This window comes from Spermophilus citellus (genome assembly GCF_964194105.1).
Source record: "Spermophilus citellus genome assembly, chromosome: 16".
NCBI classification, from domain to species: Eukaryota; Metazoa; Chordata; class Mammalia; order Rodentia; family Sciuridae; genus Spermophilus; species Spermophilus citellus.
Genome location: NC_138196.1, coordinates 65,665,948 through 65,692,491, shown reverse-complemented (window position 1 = coordinate 65,692,491; position 26,544 = coordinate 65,665,948). Strand labels below are relative to the sequence as shown.

Below are 26,544 nucleotides of genomic sequence, written 5' to 3'. Positions count from 1 at the left end.
TCCTATGAGAACCCCTTTAAAAATTCATATTAAAGCCACAGCAACTTTTTTTTACCAAACAGGTAAGTAATCACTCTTGGAAAGAGGAAAAAGGAAAAAGGGGGAAAAAAATAAAGAAATGATGCCGTGAAATTTTAAGATTAATAGCACTTTAAAGTACAAACTGGGACCAGAATTCAAATGCCTGTTGAGGGGGCAGCTATGTCATGCTGTTTGCTAGGAATTAATTTGTGATTGTTTCTGTAACCTGAAACTTAAACACAACACAAAACAATTTAGCGGCATTATATCTCAAATCATTCCTTTGAAAGAAAATTTCTTTTGATGCTTGGTCTCCAAAAAGCCCAAACAATAGCGTGCCACAGTCACTGGGCCATTGTTGCTACTTTGGCTTATTCTTTTCTTAACTCTGCTAGCTTTTGAAATTTAGGACTATCAAGGCTGGTAATCTTTAACAAGTACACCAGTGAAAAGCTGCTCTTTCCTTTATGGGCACAGCCTAATGGGGTTCTGCCTACAGGACTCCAAGTCTTTTGAAAATCAATGGAGCGATTGTTACTTTCTGATCTATAAACTCCAGATGATTCTCTAGGGTCTGCATATTGAAACTCCTGGGAAAACTGCCTGAAAACCCACCACCCCCTCCCCCAATCTATGAAGTCCATAATCGTAAAAATTGAATCAGAAGAAAAACAAGGAGACTAATAGATGTACCTACCTAGCATAAATGGCTTCTACGCATCAGCATATTGATGAGAAAAATTTAGTGATTTCTAAACATAGCTCATAAGTCATTCTGTTTCTATTTTTTTGAAATAAAAATTTGAATCTCATCAACATGTACTTCATCTATTAACTAGGGACGTGGTCGTTCCACCTAAGGACAACAACCAGGTCCTGGAAGACCATCCCTAAGGTCCCTATAGGCCCGGTTGCACCAGATTATCTCTACTAGGTGTACTACTAGTCACCACCCTGTTGCAAAAGCAACAGGGAGCCTTGAATGGGGTTACCTCTCTGTTTTTTCCTCCTGCTAACAGCCAAATTCTGTTGATGATCCTCTTTCATTCATTCTGTAATCTAATATCTCTATATTCTCACATCCTACCTCATAAACATCACATCCTACTCCCTCCTTCTCTCTGTCCACCACTAGAAACTATAAACTCTTATGAAACCCTGTAGACTATATGGTAGAAAATAATCGTACTCATCATTTCTGTTTATAGGGGCAAAACTGTAACTGTCTAAATAGAAGCTAATTGATTTATGGCTGCATATTAGTTGCCGTGGGTGCTCTAAACATTGATCTCCCCCATAAAGGTGATGTATTCCTAACCTGCAGGGACACTACAAGATTATAGAGTAGAAACTACAATACCTCAGATTCGCACTGCTAGAGAGGAAGACACACAGACAACATGAAAAAATAAGGGAGGAAAATGCCCCAAACAAACCAAGATACTGTAACAATAGAATCCATTGACAGCACAGTAGATGAAATGACAGAGAAGGAGTTCAGAATGTGCATAATTAAAATGATCAGTGAATTAAAGAATGACCTAAGAGAGCAAAAAAAAGGCAAAAATTGATCACACCAACAAAGAGATAAGAGAGCAAATACAGGTAGCAAAAGACTACTTCAAGAAAGAAAGAGATTTTGAAAAAACAAACAGAAATCAATGAAATGAAGGAAACAATAAAACAAATTTAAAAACTCAATAGAAAGCATCAACAACAGACTAGATCACTTGGAAGACAGAACCTCAGACAATAAAGACAAAATATACAATCAAGTGTGTGTGTGTATGTGTGTGTTTGTATATATGTGTATATATATATATACTAATTGATTTATATATATGTATATATGTATATACTAATTGATTTACGTATATGTATGTATATATTTATACATATACGTAAATCAATTAGTATATATACAAACACACACACACACAGAAACACAAACACACAATCAAATATAAAATAAAGTTAACCACACAGTGACGATAGTAGGAAACCATGAATAGAACATCTAAGAATTATGGGATAACATCAAAAGACCAAATCTAAAATTTATCAGGATAGAGGAAGGCACAGAGTTTCAAAACAAAGGAATACACAATCTCTTCAATGAAATAATATCAGAAAATGAAGAATGAATTGGAAAATCAAATACAAAAGATTTACAGGACACAAAATGTACAAAATTACAACAGATCTATACCAAGGCACATTAAAATAAAAATAACTAGCATACAGAATAAGGATAGAATTTTAAAGGCCAGAAGAGAGAAGAATCAGATTACATATAGGGGGAGACCAATTCGGATCTCAGCAGACTTTTCAGCCCAGACCCTAAAGGACAGGGGATCCTGGAAAAACATATACCAAGCTCCAAAAGAAAATGGGTGCCAACCAAGAATCTTATATCCAGTAAAATAAGGCCTCAGATTTGATATGATCTGAAAACCTTTCATGATAAACAAAAGTTGAAAGAATTTACAGCAAGAAAAATTGCACTATAGAGCCTCCTCAGCAAAATATTCCAGGGGGAGGAAATGAAAAACGACAATGAAAATCAACAAAGGGAGGAGCTACACTAAAGGAAAGGCCAATCAAAGGAGAAACCAAATCAAGTTAAAAACCAACAATAAACCAAAATGACAGGGAATACAAACCATATTTCAATAATAATCCTGAATGTGAATGGCCTAAACTCATTAATTAAAAGGCATAGACTAGAAGATTGGAAAAAAAAAAAAAAGACCCAACAATATGCTGCCTTCAAGAGACTCATCTCACAGGAAAAGACATCCACAGACTCCAGGTGAAAGGATGGGAAAATAACATATCGCTTACATGGACCATGTAAATAAGCAGGGGTTTCCATCCTCATATCAGATAAAGTGGACTTTAAACCAAAGTCAGTGAAAAAGGATAAAGAAAGGCATTTCATACTACTCAAGGGAATCATACATCAACAGGACATAACAATCATCAAGATCTATGCCCCAAACAACAGGACAGCTATGTATATCAAACAAGCTCCTCTCAACTTCAAGAATCAAATAGGCCATAACACAATAATACTGGGTGCCTTTAACACACCTGTCACCACTGGAAAGTCTTCCAAACAAAAACTAAACAAAGAAACTATAGAACTCAATAAAACAATCAATAATTTAGACTTAACAGATGTATATAGAATATTCCATCCATCAAAGAGCAATAAACTTTTTTTCTCAGTAGCACATGGGTTCTTCTCCAAAATAGACCATATGTTATGCCACAAAGCAAGTCTCAGCAAATAAAAAAAAAAAATAGAGATACTACCCTGCATTCTATTAGACCATAATGGAATGAAATTAGAAATCAAGGATAAAATAAAAAATCTAAGCCACTCCAATAATATTTAAATATGCTACTGAATGACACATGGAAACACAGAATACATAAGGGAGGAGATAAATTCTTAGAGGTAAATGAGAACTGATACAACTTATCAAAATCTCTGGGACATTATGAAGGCAGTGCTATGAGGAAAGTGCATTGCATTAAGCTCATTCATTACAAGAAGAAAAAGTCCACAAATAAATGACCTGACATTACATATCAAAGCTCTAGAAAAAGAACAAACCAACACCAAAAGAAGAAGACAGGAAATAATTAAAATCAAGGCTGAAATCAGTGAAATTGAAACAAAAGAAACAATTCAAAAAATTGACAAAACAAAAAGCTGGTTCTTTGAGAGACTAAATAAAATTGACAAACCCTTAGCCACCCTAATGAAAAGAAGGAGAGCGAAAACTAAAATTACTAACATTCATGATGAGAAAGGAATTATTACAACAGACATTATTGAAGTACAGAAGAGAATTAGAAGCTAATTTGAAAATTTATACTCCAGTAAACTAGAAAACCTCAAAGACACCAACTAATTTGTAGAGGCATATGATCTACGAAAACTGAACCAGGAGGACATACACAATTTAAGCAGATCAATTTCAAGCAAGGAAGTAGAAGATGCCATCAAAAGTCTATCAACCAAGAAAGTCTGGGACCAGATGGATTCTCAGCCAAGTTCTACAAGACCTACAAAGAAGAACTAATACCAATACTCCTCAAATTATTCCATGAAATAAAAAAGGCAGGAACCCTTCTAAACTCATTCTATGAGGCTAATATCCTGATACCAAAACCAGACAGAGACACATCAAGGAAAGAAAATTTCAGACAATGTCCCTGATGAACAATGATGCAAAAATTCTCAACAGAATTCTGGCAAATTGCATACAAAAATATGTTAAAAAACAGAGTGCACCATGATCAAGTGTGGTTCATTCCAGGGATGCAAGGTTGGTTCAACATACGGAAATCAGTAAACGTAATTCATCATATCAATAGACTTAAAGATAAGAATCATAGGATTATATCAATGATGCAGAGAAAGCATTTGACAAATTACAGCACCCTTTCATATTCAAAACACTAGAAAAACTAGGGATTGTAGGAACATATCTCAACATTGTAAAAGCTATCTCTGCTAAACCCAAGACCAACATCATTCTAAATGGAGAAAAACTGGAAGCACTCCCACTAGAAACTGGAACAAGAGAAGGATGCTCTCTTTCACTGCTGAGGACCATTGCCAAGTAGGAATGTCAACAGCGAAATTCCAAGGCAAGTCCACTTCCTCAAACCTGATCAGCTCTAAACCCGGATCCACCCTGGTCCTTGAACAAGGTCACCTTACATGAAATGTCAACAGCGAAATTCCAAGGCAAGTCCATTTAACATGGGGTATGCTGGCAAGGAAATTTCGATGCGTCATTCCTACTTGGCAATGGCCCTCAGCATCTCACCACTTCTATTCAACATAGTCCTTGAAATTCTAGCCAGAACAATTAAATAGAAAAAAGAAATTAAAGGAATATGAAGGAAAAAGAAGAACCCAAACTATCATTATTTATTGATGATATGATTCTATACTTAGAGGATCCAAAAAATTCTATCAGAAAACTTCTAGAATTAATAAGTGAATTCAGCAAAGTAGCAGAGTATAAAATCAATACCCATAAATCAAATGCATTTCTATACATCAATGATAAATTCACTGAAAGAGAAATTAGGAAAACTATCCCACTCACAATAGCCTCAAAAATAATAAAATACTAGGGAATAAACTTAACAAAAGAGGTGAAAGACCTCTATAATGAAAACTACAGAACACTAAAGAAAGATATTGAAGAAGACCTTAGAAGATGGAAAGAGCTTTCATGCTCTTGGATAGGGAAAATTAACATTGACAAAATGGCCATACTACCCAAAGGGCTATACAGATTCAATGTGATTCCAATGAAAATCCCAATGTGATTCATTATAGATATGGAAAAAAGCAATCATGAAATTCATCTGAAAAAATAAGAGACCAAGAATAGCCAAAGCAATCCTCAGCCAGAAAAGTGAAGCAGGAGGCCTCATAATACCAGAGCTTAAACTATACTACAAAGGTATATTAACAAAAACAGCACCAAAACAGATATGAAGAATAATGGCACAGAATAGAAGATCCAGAAACAAATCCACATAAATATAGTTATCTCATACTAGACAAAGGCGCCAAAAACATACATTGGATCCTCTTCAACAAATGGTGTTGGGAAAACTGGAAGTCCATATGCAGCAAAATGAAACTAAACCCCTATCTCTCACCATGTACAAAAATCAACTCAAAATGGATCAAGGACCTAGACCAGAGATCCTACACCTAATAGAAGGAAAAAAAAGCCCCAAATCTTCATCATGTTGGATTAAGTGTTGACTTCCTTAACAAGACTCCTAAAGCACAAGAAATAAAATCAAGAATCAATAAATGGGGGAGCTGGGATTGTGTGTGGCTCAGCAGTAGAGTGCTTTTCCAGCACGTGTGAGGCCCTGGGTTCAATCCTCAGCACTACATATAAATATATAAAATAAAGGTATTGTATCCACCTACAATTAATATTTTAAAGAAAGAATCAATAAATGGGATGGATTCAAACTAAAAAGCTTCTTCTCAGCAAAAGAAACAATGAGGTGAACAGAGAGCTTACATTTTGGGAGCAAACTTTTTCCACATGCATGTCAGATAGAGCACTAATCTCCAAGATATATAAAGAACTCAAAAAACTTAACACCCAAAACAAAACAAAAAAAAACCTACCAAACACACAAAAAACAACCCAATCAATAACCCAAGGAGCTGAATACACATACAATTGATCAACAAATATATAAAAAAAATGTTCAACATCTCTAGTAGTTAGAGAAATGGAAATCAAAACTAAGATTTCATCTCACTCCAGTCAGAATGGCAGTTATAAAGAATACAAACAACAATAAGTGTTGGCAAGGATGTGGGGGAAAAGGCACACTCATATATTGCTAGTGGGACTGCAAATTCATGCAGCCAATCTGAAAAGTAGTATGGAGATTCCTTAGAAAACTTGGAATGGAACCACCATTTGACCCAGCTATCCCACTCTTTGGTCTATACCCAAAGGACTTAAAAACAACATACTACTGTGACACTGCCACATCAATGTTCACAGCAGCACAATTCAAAATAGCCAAACTGTGGAACCAGCCTAGATGCCCTTCAATAGATGAATGGATAAAGAAACTGTGGTATAGATATAAAATGAAATATTACTCAACATTAACAGAGAATAAAATTATGCCACTTGCATCTAAATGGATGGAGTTAGAGAATATCACGCTAAGCGAAATAAGCCAATCGCCAAAAAAATAAAGGCTGAATATTTTCTGATAAGTGGATGCTAATGCACCCAAGGCAGGGGCATGGGATGAGTGGAGGAACTTTGGATAGGGCAAAGAGGAGCGGGGAGGGGGATGGGGGCAGGAAAGATGGTGGAATGAGATAGACATATTACTCTAGGTACATGTATGATTGCACGAATGGTATGACCCTACTTTGGGTATAACCAGACAAATAAAAATTGTGCTCCATTTGTGTACCTTGAATTGAAGAGCATTATGCTGTCATGTATAACTGATTTGAATAAATAAATAATTTTTTTAAATAAAGATAATCCTGGTGAAAATACTCAGCAAAAAGGAGCTGAGTGACCGAAAGATAGTAATACTTCAGTGGCTTGGAGGGTGAGCTAACAAATCTGCACTGTACATAGAGTAATATAGTGAGAAACTGTAGGAAAAAAAACCCCTGATTTCCAAGCCCAGTCTCAAAACAGCATGGCTGTGGAAAGGCAGAAGACAATTGGTGTGTGTTTAACAAGGAAATTAAATTTATCTATTGTATCTTAAGGAGGCTACACTAAATAGGCTTTAAGGAAAAAAAAAGCCAAAAAAATCTATGAGCCTTATATAAATATATGTCACATTATAACCACGTGAAAAGAAAAGTCACATCTTATTTCTACAAAATACAGTAAACAAATGCTTCATGTACATTACACTTGCAAAGAATGAGTCAGGCACCAAGATATGGCATAAAAAGAGGATATTCTGAAAGATCCTGGAGATGGTACCTAAGAGAAAATTCAGTTCTCTCTCTTTGTGGTTGAAGCATAGTCAAGCATAGATGTTCTGAATAAAATTGGACAGATTCCCCCCACCCCACACTCACACAATACTGAGTAAGTGTGCATAAGACCAAGAGAGAAAGACTGATTAAAATCAGATTCCTAGATGCTGCTTGGCCCTGTGTGGTTGGTAAAATGATAGGGCTCGGCCAAGTCCAGGGCTGGGACATACACGGAAGTTCTGTGGGTTGCTTTATAAACAACCTAAACTGAAATATTCTGGTGATGTGGAAGTTCAAAAGGTAATCTGCTGTATATTGTGCTTCAGGCAGTTTGATAGCTTGCAAGACTGGAAATTTCTACACAGCAAACCATAGCTTTTCATTCACCAGGAGTGGACCTGGAGACCTGCCTATTAACTCACAGTCTGGTCCAGCCCAAGCACCAGAGGCCAAGATGCACTCTCCCCTACCAGATAAAAACAAAACAAACAAACAAACAAACAAACTCCTACAGACCTGCTAAGAGCACAGGTCACATTTTGTTTGCAGATGCTTGCTAATGTGAAATTAATAGCCATCTTTTTCCATTTCCAGGGTCTGTTCTCCTGAACCCTGATTTTTGAAAAAGACAGCTTTGCTTTGTAGAAGCAACATGGGTTTTGCTGTCAGAAAAGAAGACAGATTCCAACCCTGGTCCAGACTCATAGGCCAGTCTCTGACTTCCCGCCTTTGTTAGAGTGAGCAGCTACGGAATGGGACATCTTCTCTCTGAGGGCAGTATTCCAAGATACTGACAGGCCTCATTTGCTAGTTGACATTGGGAGTGAAAAGTTCAAGTACGTGGGTGTGAAGCCCTTTCTTTCTGGCATCCTCTTGCCCTTTCATGCAACCAGCCCAGAAAGCAGTTAGATCTGGATTTGGCTAAGGATAAGGGAAACCGTTCAGTAGGTATCAAGCCTGGGCCAAGGGCTGTAAGCCAGTTTACCAGTAAATTGCTCTGCGCTGGAGTTTCAGGCACAAGCTCAACTGACCATAAAAGGATCATTTCCTTTCCAATGTCTTTTTATGTATGAATCTTCTTCATAAACTTCCCAAGGTACAAAAAAAAAATGGGTCTCTTGGGCAAATACCATTTAACATCTTCAATCCCATCATTTCTCTTTAAACATCTAATTTCCAATCAACCCACTTTCAACCATACATATCAACATCTCTAACCCGTCTTTCTGGGTACTGAACTCAAGACACATGTCAGTGGTCGATGAGGGAATGGTTCAAGCTACTGCATGAAGATGCTTCCTTCAAGTCAACAGTGCTACCAATTTCAGCAGCATTACCATCTGCATGCATAAACTGTAATTTATTATTCCACATTTAATCTATAAGAAAGAGGAGATATTTCCAGCCAGTTAATTATGTAAATTATGGAAGGTCTTTATGCCTTAATATACCAATCTGCAAGACAGAGGTAATAATTAGATGGATGGAACTGGAGACTATGATGCTAAGTGAAATAAGCCAGCCCCCAAAAGTCAAAGGTTGAATGTTTTCTGATATGGGGAAGTTAATCCAAAATGATGGGGTAGGGAGAGAAAGGGGGAAAAAAGTGAGAGGAATTCCATAAAACTGAAGGAAAGATCAGGAGAACAGATGAAGGGGACTGATGGGGAGGAAGAAGGGAAGGGAAAGAGGAAGAATAGTGGAATGAACCTAATTGAACTTTTCTATGTGCATGCATAGATGTGGAATAGTGGGTTCTGGCATCAGGTCTATCTACAGGACACTAATTTGACACTATTTTTAAAAAGTAAACTGTATATGGCTTGAACAGGGATTGGTAGAGTCGGGGGCAGGTGCTGGGGACTGAATTGGAGTGGGTTGTGTTCCATGCTTTTGTGATGATGTCAGGGTATATCTTGGTGTTGTATATATCAGAAAAAAATTTTAAAGGATTTACATAAGTTGCCATTCATACCCCAGAGTATAGCAGAAGCTCAACAAATGGAAGCTATTGTCATGATTCATGAAACTGTAAAGTCAGAGACTGTCTCACACTTCTCTGTATTGCTGGCACTTGGCTCTACAGCCAGAAGGTAAGAGATCCTCCCTGAGTGCTTCATGAACGAGAACACTCACTGTGCCTCTAACATAGCTCTCAACTGGCACTGAGGATCAGGGATTGTTAATTACTTGTTCCAAATGTTCTTCTGCCAGTGCACAGAAGAAACAAGGCTAAGATCTCCACCCTCCCCATCCCACAAAATTAGTCAAAAAAACCTCACTACTCTTGATGGTTTGATGTCTCAGCACAACAGTTGGAATACCAGTGTTGCTCATAATGTTAGACATTTAACATTTTAACTGTTGCATGTGAAATGTATGGGGCATATGCTCCTAACTTCATTCTGTATAAAATATTAAAAAGTCTCAATTTATGAAAAAACACTGGAAATAATCTTCATTTCCTATTCTAGTGGTGACATTCATTACATATAAATCATACCATGAGAAGTCTGGTTTCTTTTCTACTGAGCTGTATACTATTGCTGCGATAGTACTCAAAAGTCTTCAGAAATTATTTCAGATTTTAAATAGAATACTTGCCACAATTAATGTAAGACGCAGAGGGCACAGGCTGCTGAGATTTTCCCACTTAAATGTAACATATTAAATCTGAAACATTTCTGCCGGCCTACCAGGGACTCTGAGATCAAGACATCTCCAGGGATGACAGACAAGTCTGTTTATAATTAGTTTTTCATTAAATGGAATTGGCACACTAGACATACTGTTTAATAAATCTTTCTCTTGCTTAGCATGAAGGCTTTCTTATATAATCCTAGGATAACATGGTTGAATATAAATTAATTTTTATATATTCGTGTTCTCTTGTGACCTGTCCTATTGATTTGCTCTAGACTAGGCCCCCAGCTAAAAGGAACTGGCCATTTACCATACTGTAAAATTTTCAGCTCACAAGGGCTGAAACTCAGCCAGCCTTAGGTCTTTTCCACTAATTAATTTTTCTAAGATGAAAAAGTCTTTTTTTTTTCCTTTACCTTAAGAAATCAAGTTAGAATTTTCCAGGAAAAGTGGTCATCTTAAAATGGAAATACCAACTAGTTATATGTGTGCACTGGGGGTGGGAAAGGAAGGGGAGAGTCTCCCCAGGAGATTAGAGGGCAGGATGCTTATGAAACTTGGCTCCAGTCAAACATCCGGGGCTAATAGATTCTCATGGAAACCACATTTAATAAATGTTAACTGAAATTCATCTTCTCCCCAGATGAATCAAAGCACAGTCTCCTTCACCAAACAATTACACTATCAAGGAAGTTGTAACCATCCAGGGAACATTAAAAAAAATTAAAAATTTAACTTCTAATGGGACATTATTAACTCCATTTAAATATAAGAATATATTTAATTCTCTAAAAAGTTTTCAAAAGGTAGGTAATAACTCTATTTGTACTTGTTTCAAAATCAGTTTTTTAACTCTTTATAAACTATATCAGGGAAAAATAAATATTAGATAAGAAAAATTAAGCAAATGTAAACTGAGGGCGATAAAACCAGAAGGAGTCAACATTTTAACTGATAGGTTGTGAAAGCCTTTCTGGACAGGGCTACAAATTTGGCTCTAAACTGTCTAGCAGAGAAAAACATAATCTTTACAACATATATAAAATCCACACCCTAAAGGCAAACCAGCTGCTGAGAACCCTCACCACCACAGAGAGCAGAGGAAACCATAACAAAGTGAGGCAGGCCCTCCAAAGCATTCTTAGGGTAAACCAGTGGCACATGTCACAAACCCACCTTGCAACAGTCCTCAGTGGAGGGCTAGACCAGTAATAGCCAGCCCTCTCTATGATCTCGTTCTGTGACATACACACTATCAATCTCAGTTTATAAGTAGGGACACTGAGGCATAAAGAGGCCGAGTAACTTTCCCATGTAACAAATAAGGGGCTAAGCTGAACTTCAAACCAGGTCTGTTCCATCCCAGGTCCGTGTCTCCATCTTCAGGCCACACTGCTTCTCTAAGCGCATCATCACAAATCACAGGTGTGGGGCGGGATTGAGCGATGCCATGGTCCAGAAGTGTGGCAATCTGATGTTTTTGTCTTTATTCAACCCAGTGCTGGAACAAATAGTCTGAATGTACAAGCCAAGGTATGTGCCCGGACAAGAGGTGTCTCACTGTTGCCAGTTTCTTGAAATTCAACTGCCTACAACCTTAGGAAGCAGGGACTACTGATTCTCTCTACTGCCTAAAGTCTTTGCATTTGCTTGTTCCTTTGAATTCCGTCTCCAGTGTTCCTTTGCTCTGAATCCATCTCCCTCGGCTATTCTAATTCTCCCTATGAATTTCTCCCATTCAGATGTTTTTAAGCAATTACTGATTATTCTACCTGTAGGATGGTTTTCAGAAGGAAATCAACACAACCTAAGGGAGCCTTCTAGGACAGTCAATATGTTTAGGTAGCTATTGCTACACTAGATGAGAAACTGAAGGATAAATCCTAAATGCAGAGTTGGTATCAATGTATCGTGTGACTCAAAGCTAACCCTTTAGCCTCTGGGATCTATCTCCTCAAGTATTTCTATAAATGGGTCTTTAAAAGAAATAAGCAAGATCTAGAAACTCTAGGGAAATAAAGGCCAAGACTTCAGAAAACCAGGTTGAACTGTAATAAAATTAAATGTGTTTTTCAGAGTTCTTCCAATAGCTTCAGGCCAATGATCCTCATTGTTAAAACAATGTTCAGGTTCCAAGCAAGAGACTCTCTAATTTTTTTTTTGTAAGATTAGCTAAGGCTATTAAGATTGAGGTTATTAAGATTAAAGATAGGGATCCATCCCACCCAGCAAGTATCAGCATAAACTGCAGGTGACAGGAAGTAGAGTGTGCCAGATCCACATGACTAAATACTAAAAAGAAAAAATAAAGATTGAAGCTATACTCACTCCAAGGGCAGCTGGGTAGGGGACATCTGACGGGAAAGTGAATGAGGGGCCAGTTGTCACTGGGCTGCTTGGGGGTGGGGTCACAATTAACCCGGTGGTACTTATATGAACCTGCCAAGAAAAAAAACAAGTTATTAAAAAGAAGGAGGTCCCATTTTTAAAAATCTGTACTTTTTGTTATTTTGGGAAGGCAGAATTCTTTTCAGTATATTCAACCCAACTGATTACCTAATTTATGCAAGGCATTTTACTGGATACTGCAGAGGCATGTGACAAAAGCTGGACACTACAATATTGTATGCACAGAGCTGAGCTATTGTTAGTTTCACAACAACTTGCTACCTCATTTTTGCCTGCTACCATGGGTCACACTGCCCTTTCAGATGGTCAGACATCTGGTGCTCCACTAAGCTAACAATTCTGTTGAAGAACCAGCTAAGGTGAGTTGTGGCTGATCACTCACCTGTCTCTCCATTGTTGGATCTAGGTAAAAATTCTTAAATATTTTGTTATCCTCAAGATCATTTTTCATGACTTCTAGTCAGTTGGGATGCTTAATTAAAATGCAGCTGCCTAGACATGCCTACAGCAGGCAATTATTTATAAAACCTTTAAAGGAACAATGTCAAGCCAAATTAGTTGTTTTCAAAGGTGTCTTGTCTAGGATACTGCCCAAGATTAATTTACTAGAAAGAAATTGAGTTATTCGGGTCATTTCATTGCCTGTGTTCAATTACTTGATCAATTTCACTCATGTTGCAGAGCAGGGCCAACTCAGAATGCAATGGTGCTGTGTGATACTGTAAAAATTAGGGAGTCGGGTGGGTTCCTGAAGAAATAGACTGTTTTTTCCTCTACCATGTATAGAAGCAATGTAGTTCACTGGAACCTTGTTTCTCCAAAGAAACAATGATACATCAAAAATGCTAGGTTCAAAAATGCTGGGGATGGAGCTCAGTAGTAGAACACGTGCCTGGGATGCATGAGACCCTGGGTTCGATCTCCCATACTGGGATGAGAGGAGAAGGCAGGGGGAAAGCTTGGTTTATAATAAAAATGTAATCCCAGCCAGGTACAGTGATGCACGCCTGCAATCTGAGTGACTGGGGAAGCTGAGGCAGGAGGATGGCAAGTTCCAGGCCAGCCTCAGCAACTTAGCAAGGCCCTGAGCAACTTAGTTGAGATCCTGTCTCAAAATTAAAAAAAATAAAAAAATAAAAAGGGCTGAGGATGTACTTCAGCAGTAAAGCACCTCTGGGTTCAATCCTAAATAAATAATATATAAGAAAAAAAGAAAACCGAAGGTAAAGGTGGGCCTGAGTAAGGAAAAGAAGACAGAAACCAGGAGGATAGCCAAAGGCAGATTCAGCAATGGGCCTTACTGAAACCTGCACACTGGCCCTTTGCTGGGCAGAGGAAAAGTTGAGCCCTGTTTCAGAGCCTCCCATGGACCATTTCCCATAATCTCCACAGTTAGGAGGGAGCATGTCACATATGCTACACATACTCAATGCTTTATTGTGGACTGTGGTTCCCTCCAATGTACACAGTGCCCAAGATAAGTGGGGTTTTCTGTAAACCTGGGCGGGAGAAACTGGGAAGCACTTCAAACACTTCCCATCCTCTTCTAGAAATAACTCCTCCCTGAGGCAACACGCTACCACTGGGAACAGAACTGCAGCAGGGAGGAGTGTGGGGTGGCTGAAGGGGAAAGTGTTTTAATGGAACACAGAAAGAGCCTTGTTTCCTAAGCTATTCAAACCCAAACAACAAAATAGCTCTACTTTTACAGTCTTCACTCCCAGCTTGGGTGTGGCAAGAGCAGATGTGCTCACACCTGGCTGCTGAGCTCTCTGCAGAAGGGGTAAAGTCTCTATTTATCTTTCTCTTTTGATTTTTCTTCTACTCCCCCAAATGACTGTCCATTCTCTCGAGGCTCTTCTCATTCACTGCTGTCACCATTCTTAGCAGAAGCTTGTCTTTCATGTCAAGAAAACCTCACTGTGCAAATGTTGCTGGATCCCAAGATGGAAATGCAGGTTCAACTTCCTATTAGTGAATGCCTGTCTTGACTGCCTTTTCCTGCAGAACCTTATTTTAAAAAACCTTCCATTTTGAATCTTTCCAGGTCCACCTCACTTAGTACTCCACACTCTGATCCTCAGTCCATGTTTGTTTTTCACATAGGGATGATTAGTTACATGACTAAAATCACACGGTTCCATCCTCTATTCATTTTTCAACTGATTCATTCATTTGAATATTGTGTGCTCACTGAATGTCTGCCCTATGGGATGTTATCAAAAAACAAAAAAGACCTCTGCCTTCATTGCACTCATGTTTGTGTGTGTGTGTGCGCGCCCTACTTTCCCTAAGAAGATCAAAAGTCGTGCGACCTAATCATTTTTTAAAAAGTCAAAACAGCACAATCTCATTCAAGAAGTGGATGCATATAACTCCCAACACACAGTATGAATCTACAGAAGCAGTGTTAAATAAATGATAAGGGAAAAGGATTTTCAATAAAACCGGCAAGGAACACAAAAATTATGCAGTAAGTTTTTATTCTGTGATCCAATACAGGAACTTATTAAACTGTAAACTTCTTAAGGACCAGGACTATTATATATTTCTTTTCTTTAAGGGGAAATACTCTTGTATTTATATGTATTTTTAAAAACCCAAAGCTGTAATGTGAAGTAAATGTCAAATCTGCATGAATCTTAAAAAATGATCCAAGACTAGAAAGAAATTTCTCCTGCATGTGGCAGGCTTTCCCTGGGACTAAGCTTTTTGACCTTTAAGTTGAAGGAAATATAGCCATTACCTAATTGGATAAAGCTAGTAGTACTGGAATGTAGGCAGGTGCACAGTCAGGCTCATTTTATACTCCAGAATTAAGGCCTAAGGTAGGGAAGTCCTATATCTTACGTATTTTGACGTACACATTGCCTAGAGGAGTACAATAATAAGGTTCCCAATAAGCATTTACCAAATGAATGAATGAAAGTTTGCAGTCAACTGTGTTTTTATTAACATAATAATTATGTGCAGCTTCTTCCTTCCCTCCCCACAATAGTGGAGACTGAAGCCAGAAGCACTCTACTACTGAGCTACATCCCCAGTCCTTTTTTATTTTGAGACACGGTTTCACTAACTTAGAGCTGAGACTTGCCTCCTCAAATTTACAATCTTCCTGCCTCAGACCCTCAAGTAGTTTGGATTATAGGCATGTGCCACCACACCTAGCTATATGACTAATTTTTAAGACAGTCAAGTATTGATGAATCATGAGCTTTTAAAAAAATGCAAAGCACCTTTGCTCAGGGTGCACCACTATAATCCCAGCTACTCAGGAGGCTGAGGCAGGAGAACTGCAATTTCAAGGTCAGCCTGAGCAACTTAGAGAGACCTTGTCTCAGAACACAATTTTAAAAGGCTTGTGGATATAGCTCAGTGGTACAGTGCATGTGTAGCATGTGTGAGGCCCTGGGTTCCATTCCCAGTAGAGGATAAAATAAATAAATAACCCACAGTCCTATTTCTAATTTAAATTAAACGTTTCTTTCCATCCTTTCTCTTCTTTCTCTACAACTCTGACGGGGAAGTCTAAATATCAAGGTGAGTTATACAGATGTAAGGAGCGGCAAATGTTATGTTTCAACAAGAGCATCTTAAATTTGAGGAGAGATCAAATTTAAGCTGACACTATCTTCCAAAGTAGCACTATGAGAAGGTTTTGTAAAACTGAGCGACTGTTTGGTGAAACTGATATTATTTGGCCCATCTTGTAAGTTCTCATCTTTCCTCTGAAGAAGACTTATTAGTTCTGGGTTGACATACTTCGAGTTAACTTTCCATTCTCTATTTTTTTCACCTATGCGGTGGCGCATGCCAGTAAGCTGCAGCTCGGGAGGCTGAGACAGGAGGATCACAACAGCGATCACAACAGTGAGGCACTAAGCAATTGGATGAGACCCCATCTCTAAATAAAATACAAAACAGGGCTGGGGAGGTGACCCCGTGGTTGAGTGCCCCCACGCTCAATCCTTGGTACCCAAAATAATAAAATAAAGGCTTCATGTCCCAGGTAAACTATTACTCGAGAAGCTGAAATCAATCGTACTTCCCAGCTAGTGAACCAACACGCTTGCAAATAGATCCTTTTGTGGCCCAGCTCTTTTTTTTATACCTCTCTGAGGCTTTACCTGAGAGGGGGCACTGCAGGAGAGCCCAGACAGCTCGCTGATCCTCGCGGCAGCTGTGGGGTTGCTGGAGCTGATGAGCACAGGAGGGCTGATCTCCATGGAGTGGCGGTTCTGGGCGGCCTGGGAGGACTTGTTTGCCATGGTGAGGGAAGTGAAGGAGTGCCGCTTTTTGGTGTTCTTCTTGGTGTCGGAGTGCTTTGGGGCAGTGCTGCTCTGGGATGCTGCTGAGGTACATTCTCCAGCATCAACTCCTGGCATGGGAGGCTTGTCCCATTCTATCAGCTGCTTAGCAGCCGAGTTAAACTGCAAAAGCAACCAACAAGCCAGCGTGAGAAGTCTCATTGAGGTTCACTGTTAACGTGGTTTTTGTCAAAAAGTGTCACCACTTTCTAGTTAGCGCCTACAAGTTACATTCTGACCACTTGAGATGTCGTTCCTGCTGATACTGGGATTTCATTGTATTGCTGTCACAGGTAGATATTAAATCAAGAATAATTCCAATGCAAGACTTGAAAAGGTAAAAACAATTTTTTTTTCTTTAGGAATTTTCAGAAGGTCTAATTTTAACATCTGCCAGAAACACATGAAGATGTATTTCAGCTCGCTGACGAAATTTAGAGAACAACCAAAAGGGTATTCAGGTATTTGACAGAATCACCCTGTTACACGGTAATGACTGGGCATTTGCTCAATTTGAACACTGAGGGAACAACTGTTGGCTTTGGCAAAAATGAGCAAGACAACAAAGAACAAAACTGTTCAGTATTAATGCACATGCTCGCAAACAAAACCTCCTGCCTCTGAGGGACCCCACAAAAAAGGTGGTAGAAATTCTTGATATATTTTTGTCATGTCATTTTGTCAGTTATTTTCACATGTGCTCAAATTTTAAATCATAATAGGGTAAGACATGAAATTTGGGTCCTCTCAGCAAAGCTAACTTGGTCTTATTTGAAAAGTCCTAGTATAAAAAACAAAGTATGAGGGGGTCCAAACATGTACTGGGCTGATAAGATCAGCAAGAAAGGAAAGAACATTAGCTTTTTGTTTTCCCTGAGGCAAAAATAAAACATTTCCAGAAACTTTTAATGATAACAAGCTGCATATGACTTACCTAGATATTACAATAATGAAAAAACACTGGGCACACTGCTTAACCTCTTGTAAAAAAAAAATTTGAGGTGAAAAATAATAAACTGTTAAAAGGTAACACAGGTCACATTAAGGACAAAGGAAATTTTCCCATCTCAGATTGACACACTCAGCACTTCACAATGCCTTTATATGAAAGAGTATCCTCTAATGTTTTCTTCTTACCCACCTCAATTCTTCAGACCATGTCTTTTCACCCCGCAGATGAGATGCCCTACTAGAAGGGAAATCCTGCCAGTCAATATTTAACAAAATAGACTTGCTTAAGCACACACAGGCTCCTCGGGAAGCTGTTAATTGAAGCTCAACAGCCCAGGTGCTTCTACAGAAGATTGCAAATTGACTGACAATTTGTTCCTATGGCTCCCTGGGGACTGGAATTCAGGTGGCCTGTCTGAACCATAATTGGAAGGATAAATCTTTTTCAAACAGGAATATCTCTTCTTCTTCAAGGAGTCTTTCAATGGGATAAACTTTCAAGAATAACAGGCAGCAGTGTTGAATAAGACCTTACCAATGCCTGACGTACCCATGGCAGGAGAAAGGATGGTGAAGAATCTTGTGGTATGTGTTTAGGGATGAAGAACCAAATTGCTATAAAAGGGTGGCCCGACTAAATCAGTATAGTGACGTTTGGCCAGGAAATCCAGAATTTATAAATCCTACTTTAGTCTAGGTTTCCCACTTTCTAGGTGGCCTCCAAGGAAACCAAACGCCCCAAAGAGGCAAGGTAATGTTTTGTTATTATGGAGGGGGAGGCCCCGACCTCAGAGTAGAGCTCTCAGGAACTTTAGTGAGCCCTAGGGGGCAGGGTCTGAAGCAAACAGGAAGCAAAGCAGGCTGCAGAGTTACTTCCTTTCCCCATCCCAAATTCATCACCTCTATGAAATGGAAAGCCAGAGCACCCAGCAGTGCTGAAGGAAGAGACGGAGAAGCCTTCTTACCTTATGATGCCATCTCCCCTCAAGGCACACACCCTCCAAAGCAAGAAGCCTGATCTCTACTCCAGAATCTGGCTAATCAACTGGACACTCCTGCTGTGTTGAGTGAGAAACCTGAGGGAGTGTAAGAACACTTCCTCTTCCTTAGGGGCCAAAAACATGCAGAGGAGACTGCTGCATCTACTTGATGTGGTGTTTAGATTAATCTGGGAGTCAACTCATCAACTCTATTAGCTGATCTTGCTTTGAAATATTACCATAATAGCAAACTCAGCCAACCACTACTTACAATTAATATTGTGTTAATATTTCTGGTTTCCATATACTGTCCTCTGATATAAATATCTGAGAATTAAATTACTGTTCCCTGTATTTATTACCATTTTTTCTCATAAAAATACTGGGTGCTTCCTTTGTGTCTTTTTCTATACCATATCCTCTCCATTAAAATAAGAACACATTGAGCATCTATTATATGCTGGATAACAGGCTAGGTGCTAGAGATCTATAGAGAAATAGTCTCTGCCCTTAAGGAGATTTATAAACACACATTAAAAAAAAATAACACAAATGCTTTCCATAATTTCTTAGGTCTGGCTACATTTGCTCAACAATATGCTTTTTAAGATTTGTCCATATTGCTCCATGAATCAGTTGTTTTCAATTGCTGTGTTAACAGTCCAGCATGTAAATAAACTATAATTTATCCATTCAACTGCTGATTGAAGTTTGGGTTTTCTTCCTTATTTTCTCCTCCCTTTCCTTCCTTCCAACAGAATGGATATTAAGAATAAATACAGCCATGAATAATTTAGTACATGTCTTGTAGTGGACATAAGCACTCATGTGAGTATATCAGGTACATATCTAGGAGTAAAACATCAGGACCATAAGGCGGATATATTTACAAAAATAAAGTTATACACAGATGCATGCATATACCAGAAGCCACAGCATGGTATGGTAGAATTAGCATGCTGAGAGACAGAAGACCACAATCCTAGGGCTAGTACAGCCATTAACTAACTCTGTGACCTTAACATGGCCCATTTCCCTCTCTACTGATCACAGCCTCCTGATCAATAAAATGAGTATTATGTCAAAGCCAATGATTTTTATGTCTCTTTTAGCTCTCTGCATGTACAATGCATAATATCACTTTACAGTTTATTTTCCTATTTTATTTCTATTCCCTTAAATAACCTAGTGTATTTTTTTCTGCATTCCATTTTTACATAGGGTCAGTAATATTAGTTAGTAAGATGTCATCACACTTTAAAATCACTTTAGATTTCTTCTGAAGCAGCAAAACATTGCCCCTTGCTTCGTTTTATAAGTTCCAGAGAAAATGGTAAAGTGAAGACTAGGTGGAGGCTTCAGGTAAATCAGACTGGAAGCTCAAGAGGCTTTTGTTGTAAGTGTAACTAAGCCTTTGGTAACAACAGGAAAGCAAGGATCTGACAGCTTTAAATAGGATTTTGATGAAATTCATTTATGAATGTTTGTTTGAGCTCAGTGGTATGAGCTTTCTGTGACATTTATCTAACTGTGACCTTTAAAGTTAAAAGTGTACTCATCAACCACAAAATAAATTTGTCCCCTAAAATACCTACTTCCAAGCATTTGATGAGGAACTTGGACAAGACTTAGGTTGATACAAAGTAAAATTCAGTGTACTGGAGCTAAAGGCAGGGACTAGGGATTTATTGATCTTAAAATTCTTGTCCCTTTTTGAGGAGAAGCTGAAAAATCTATAAAGATTTGTCTTTGGGAGTTATCAGAAATTTAAGTAAACATGGCAGAAAATTGACAAAATAATATTAATAACAATAAGACATTTTAAGAAATATTAAAATGAGCTTTCTGTGCATGTGGCTACCCTCTTTGCTAAAGAGAATGTGGTCTTTTTAAAAGATGAGACTTAAAACTTTCTTTTTTTAATCTTTTTTTGGGGGGGCGGTTAGGGTTCTTTTGTTGTTATTGTTTTTTGGAACTAGGGGTGGAACCCAGGGCTTTAGCTATATCCCAGCCCAGGAGACATTTTTTAAAGAGAAAATAATTTTAATGAAATCTACATTTAATACTCACTATTTCATATGAAGCTTTTCAGATGAATCAGTCTCTAGCTTTGAATACCAGAGAATAAAAATAATAGGCCTGAGAAGGAAATATTTTAATCTATAATCTACTGCAGTATCCCCAAACTAATTGTTTTTTGATAAAAGGTAAATAAAACTTTCAAAAAGGAACAAGTTTGTTATTTGTTTAAAGAAAATAAACTGTGTGTAGTATATTATGGGGAAAGAAGTCAAGGGTCTCAACCAGTTACCCACAACTGTCTCCTCTCAACCCGTTTCCGGGGTGTATTTGCACTTAACAAATTCATAAAAAGAATCCTTCCACACATTTTCTATGTAGATGTCATATAATGCATCTACTTTTAAAATTTTTAACACAAATGAAACCAGGTAATATACACTATTCTCTCCTTTAACAACAGCTCATGGACGTATGCCCATGTCAATAGAAGCAGGCGTGGCGTTCTGTTATATACAGATGTCATCATTTAATATATTTTGGCATGCTTATGCAAGCATATCCATGGGGTAAGTTCCCAAAAGTGAATTTAATATTACCACAGTGTAAGCTTAAAGTATTTTTTGAAGAATATAGTCAAATGATATCACTTCTGACAGTGTCTTTGTTTCCCCACGTTGTTAACTCCATTAGTGTTACCAAGGACTGGTTAAGCCTCGATTAGTTGGAAAGGTAAGAAACTATATTGCATTGTTTAGTTCGTATTACTATATTTTATTAGTGAGATTAAGCATTTGTTTTCTCTTTTAGCATTTGCCTCTTTCCACATCTTCTCTGTACTGGTATTCTTCTTAATATATAAAGTACTCTTTATGCGAGATTTGAGTGTATACATGTCTAAGCTAGAAATATTGTTTCAATTTAAATTAATGTTTGTGTAAAGAAAATTATATTTTGCTTCAAATTTATCAATCTTTTCCATTACAGCAACTGAACATCAAGACTTAAAAATCTTATTTCATGATTGTTTTTAAAAGGAAAGCTTTTTCTCTTAGTATTTAATGGTTCCTTCCTTCCTTCCTCTTTATACCTCAGCCTTTGAACCACATGACTGCATGGCCCTTTTTTTTTTTTTTTTTAAAGAGAGAGAGAGAGAGAGAGAGAGAGAGAGAGAGAGAGAGAGAGAGAGAGAGAGAGAGAGATGCCTTTCTTTCTTTATTTTATGTGGTGCTGAGAATCGAACCTGCTTAGCCCGTGCTAAGGGAGCGCTCTACCGCAGAGCCACAATCCCAGCCCCGAATGGCTTTTTTTTTAAAAGAATACAGAAGGACAGTGCTGTGTTTCTTCCACCAGTTGCCCTATCACTGTTGAATTAATGGTCCATCTTTTCCTCACTGGTTGGAAATCGTACCTTTATAAAGCCTTTATGCTGTAAATGTTGTATTTCAACATTCACTGCATTTCTAGGTCGAATGTTTCTTCCCCAGATAAATCAGACACTTTGAAGAAAACCAATGGATTAATGCTATGGGATAGAAATTTGTGTCCACTTTACACCCCTCTTAGCAGAAATGAAAATATTTGGTCCTTTGCAAGATGCTTCTGACAACTTGGCAGTGTGGAATTTATATTCCCATTAGTATTCTATTCTTCTCTGCAATTTAGGTAACAAAGCTTTTGTGTTTGGATGATCTAAATATAAAAGGCAAGCTCAGTCTTCATTTATAATACAAGACTTACCCACAGAAGAGGAATAACTTGAGAGACTGAAAGGATTACTTGGGGGTTTTTAGAATTGATATAAAAGCCTCCCTTAGGCAAAAACTCGATATAGGTCTCTGTAAATATTTGTCGAATGAATAAAAATATTTGTCTCTTGGAATCATCAGGGGGGGAAAGTCTGCCTCTGGACTAGTACTGTGCAACTGTATGGGCCATACATATAACTTCAAACTTGCTAGTAGACACATTTAAAAGGATAAAAAGAAAAGATAAGATTAATTTTAATGACATACTTAATTAAGCCCAACACCTCCAAAATATTATCGCTTCTACATATAATCAATATAAAAAAATGGAGATAGCAGCACTGCTTTTCTAGTTACCAAGTCCTTGAAATCCAGTCTGTATCATGTACTTATTATAGCCCACCTCAGTTTGGACTAGCCACATTTAGGGGGTGGGGTCTTACTGGGAATTGAACCCAGGAATGCTTTATCACTGAGTTAGTCCCCAGCCCTTTTAATTTTTTATTTTGAGACAGGGTCTAGGTTTCTGAGGCTGGCTTCAAACTTGTGATCCTCCTCCTCTGTCTGTTGAGTTGCTGGGATTACAGGCTGAGCCACCATGTCCAGCAGTCTAGCCACATTTCAATTTGTTTGAAGGTGACATGTGCATTGATAGCTCAGCTCTAGTCTGTATGTAGTTCATGAGGGGAAAGAATCCAAACAACAAGTGACTGTGCTCCTCACGCTCGATAAGCACCAAGAATTTGCTGAACAGAGAAAAGAAGCCTGGACTACTCCCCTGACCTCCTGTGGCCCACACTTCTGAAGCCTCCTGAACCCTGAAACAGTTGTAAAGACACAAGCTTTATTCACTTAAGCAGCAGTAAGAACAGGGACTCCTAATATAATCCCCCTATGTCCTGCCAGGGGAAAAGGTTTTACAAAGGGACTGTCCACTCCGCTAGGTTAGGAAGGGGAAATATCTGTAACTTAGCCCTTTGCTTTACCTCTGTTGGCCCTTGCGGTTAAAAAATAAATTAATGAGAATTTTCCTTTTCAGGTTTCTAATTTTGAAATGAAGGTACAAAGGAAGGGTACACGTCATTGAAAGTCTAAAAAGAATTTGAGTTTAGGAGAGAGTTGAAAAAGATACTGTCTAAGAAAACCACAGGTACATCCTTGAACTTGAAGTCAAAGATTTAGGTTAGAGTCAGGTGTCCACTGGGCATGGTGGTACACTCCTTTAATCCAGCCACTCAGAAGGCTGAGGCAGGAGGATCACAAGTTCAAGGCCAGCCTCAGCAATATAGCAAGTCCCTCAGCAACTAAGTGAGACTCTGTTTAAAAAAAAAAAAAAAAAAAAATTAAAAAGCTGGGAATGTGACACAGTGGTAGAGCACTGTACTGGGGTTAAATCCCCAGTACAAGGGCGGGGGGGAAAGAGTCAGGTCTCCACCCACACAGGTAGAGTAATCTTGGATGAACCCCTTCCATTCCTTGGGTGTATAAAACAGGGAAGGCATTATCACTCCAGGTAGAAATGACTGTGGGTTAAAATGCCTTGTAACCTATGAAGTACTATACAAACATGAGAAATTCTTCCTTTCAGGGGCGTCCAAGCCCACCACTCACTAGCTTTGTTGCCTCGGGCAAGTCACTTTACCTTGCCTGTGCCTCCCAATTTCTCATAAGTTACATGAAGTTGGACTTAGTAATCTATAAAATTTCATGCCTAGGTGTAGTACAAATAGCTTATCAACCCAAAACAAAAATGCCCCATCCAAAAGATTTGATAAGCAGTGACCTCTATGAGAGCAATAATGTCCTTAGGTCCACAGTGAGAAGAATCAAACCAAATGGAGGCTTTTACTCATGCAAAGGTTTTCTGAGTGATTGTTATAAGTCAGCACAGTACTGAATAGGAAAAGAGAAAAGAGAACCTAGAAAATAGCACAGTGGAGCCTTAATATGGGTAGGAGGTGCAAATTCACACACCTACAGAGCTCAGGCAGGTGGTTAGTAAGTGAACAGGGAGGTCACTCACTGTTCGCCAGGTAAGGAAGAACAGTGAGTGGTGGGCATATTCTGGCGACCCAGGGAGTATCTGTGTGTCTGTCCTCTCTCTAGGGCAAGTGGCTTGGCAGAATCAGCTGTTTTTTTTTTTTTAAAGGAAAGCTAGAAATTAGTCATACGTAAAATCACCACTTTGAGCTGGGGCTGTACTCAGTGGTAGAGCCCTTGCCTAGCACATGTGAGGCACCGGGTTTGATCCTCAGTACCAAATAAAAATAAGAATACTGTGTCCATCTACAACTAAAAATAAATTTAAAAAACAAACAACAACAACAAAAAAAAACACTTTGAAATCCAAGCATACAAGTCACTTGAGGGCCATATGAGTTAGTGGTGTCTGATTTAGGAAGGAAAAAAATCCAGAACAAAAGAACAGGGGTAGGCAGAAAAGACATAGAAGACTTTGCGAAGCCTCCCTGGCCAACCATCCAACCAATGCTCCAGAAATGAAAAGCAAAGTCTCTCAGGAACATGAGAACAATGCTAGGTGTTATCTGGAGGACCAAAGAGAGGCTCAAAAAAGGCAGTTAATGGCAGCCAAGAGGGCACTTTGGGGGTCTGGAGGGCCAAAGGCTAGCTACAGGAATAAGCAAGAGGACATAAGTGGCTCTTTTGAGAGTTATGGCAGGAAAAGGAAGAAAAGAGTAGAACTGTAAGGAGGAGAGGGTAGTCATGGAAGACCTTTTTTTTTTAAATCTTTATTTTTATTTGTTTATTGTTATGTGGTGCTGAGGATCGAACCAAGAGCCTCACGCATGCAAGGCAAGCGCTCTACCACTGAGCTACAACCCCAGCCCTGGAACACCTTTTTGAAGGGAGTTAAAGACAAGATCATTTTCTTGAATCAAGGGGGAGCCAAGGGAAAGAGAGTAATTGACATGCAAAACAAAGAAAAAAAAGATACAAATGATGGGACCAAGTTCCTGGAGGACAAAAGACCTGGAGAAGACAGCAACTGCAAAGCAGAGCCCCTCACAATCATGGACGGTGTTATGTGCAGAAAAACTGAAAAGACAGAAGGAAACAACCCTGAAAATTAAGGCTCATTACTGGGGCCTGCTACTTCTGAAACAATAGATCTCCAATCTAATTATGGTACTGGGGAGAGAGACTCGATTTTGAAACTGGGCTCAGTTCGTGTAAATGTCCACGAACTGAGGATACATGAGGTTTGTATGTATGTTTCTATCTTCTATTTGTTCACTAAATGCACATCATAAATCATAAATGCCTATTAATGAGTACACATTCCAATGATACATTTATTTTCCAGAACCTCATTACCAGATGTAGTAATACTATGGAGGAAATATACCCATATCCCAAGAGGTACAGAATATGGAACTGTCATTAAATTCTAAGCAAAGCTTTGTCAAATGTGAAATGACACACCGACAGAAATTCCATCGTAATGTGTAATCAGTTTATAAATCAATGAACAGGTTTCTCCCTGGTCTTGGATAACCCAGAGTGTGTCTGGGTGGGGGATACGTACTGGCAGTAGGGAGGAAAGTGAATGGGAAGGAATCTAGCACAGGAGGAGAATGAGGATGCTGACCACCGTGACTTTACACATTTGTTCGAAGTCTTCTCAGCATATGGAGAAAGTTTTGCCTAGAATGTATGTAAAGCCTGATGTGTACATTATCACTAACTTTTACTCTAAACATCATCACTAACCTTTACTCTAAAAACTAATGTTGTTCTACAATGCTTAGAAAAACTTGTACAAAATATTCCATTTCACTATAGAGAAGCTTTCCTCCCATTAGTTTTAAAATCAAAATGCTTCTGTTCAAGCCACTTTTATTTTCCATATGCACACAAATAAATGCCCACACAGCACAGAATATTCAGCCTTCTTCACAGAACACTAGAAACGA

General features: G+C 38.5%; 1 protein-coding gene across 1 annotated transcript in view; it reads right to left on the bottom strand.

Moving 5' to 3' along the window:
* The window catches only part of SH3RF1 (SH3 domain containing ring finger 1), a 167,684-nt gene that overhangs the window by 25,636 nt on the left and 115,504 nt on the right, over positions 1 to 26,544 (bottom strand). Inside the window, exons 5-6 of the mRNA XM_081269023.1 lie at positions 16,732 to 17,034; positions 12,524 to 12,634 (exon numbers count right to left, since the gene is read on the bottom strand). Coding sequence (XP_081125149.1) covers positions 12,524 to 12,634; positions 16,732 to 17,034 — 414 coding nt within the window. The remainder of the gene's footprint in view (positions 1 to 12,523; positions 12,635 to 16,731; positions 17,035 to 26,544) is intronic.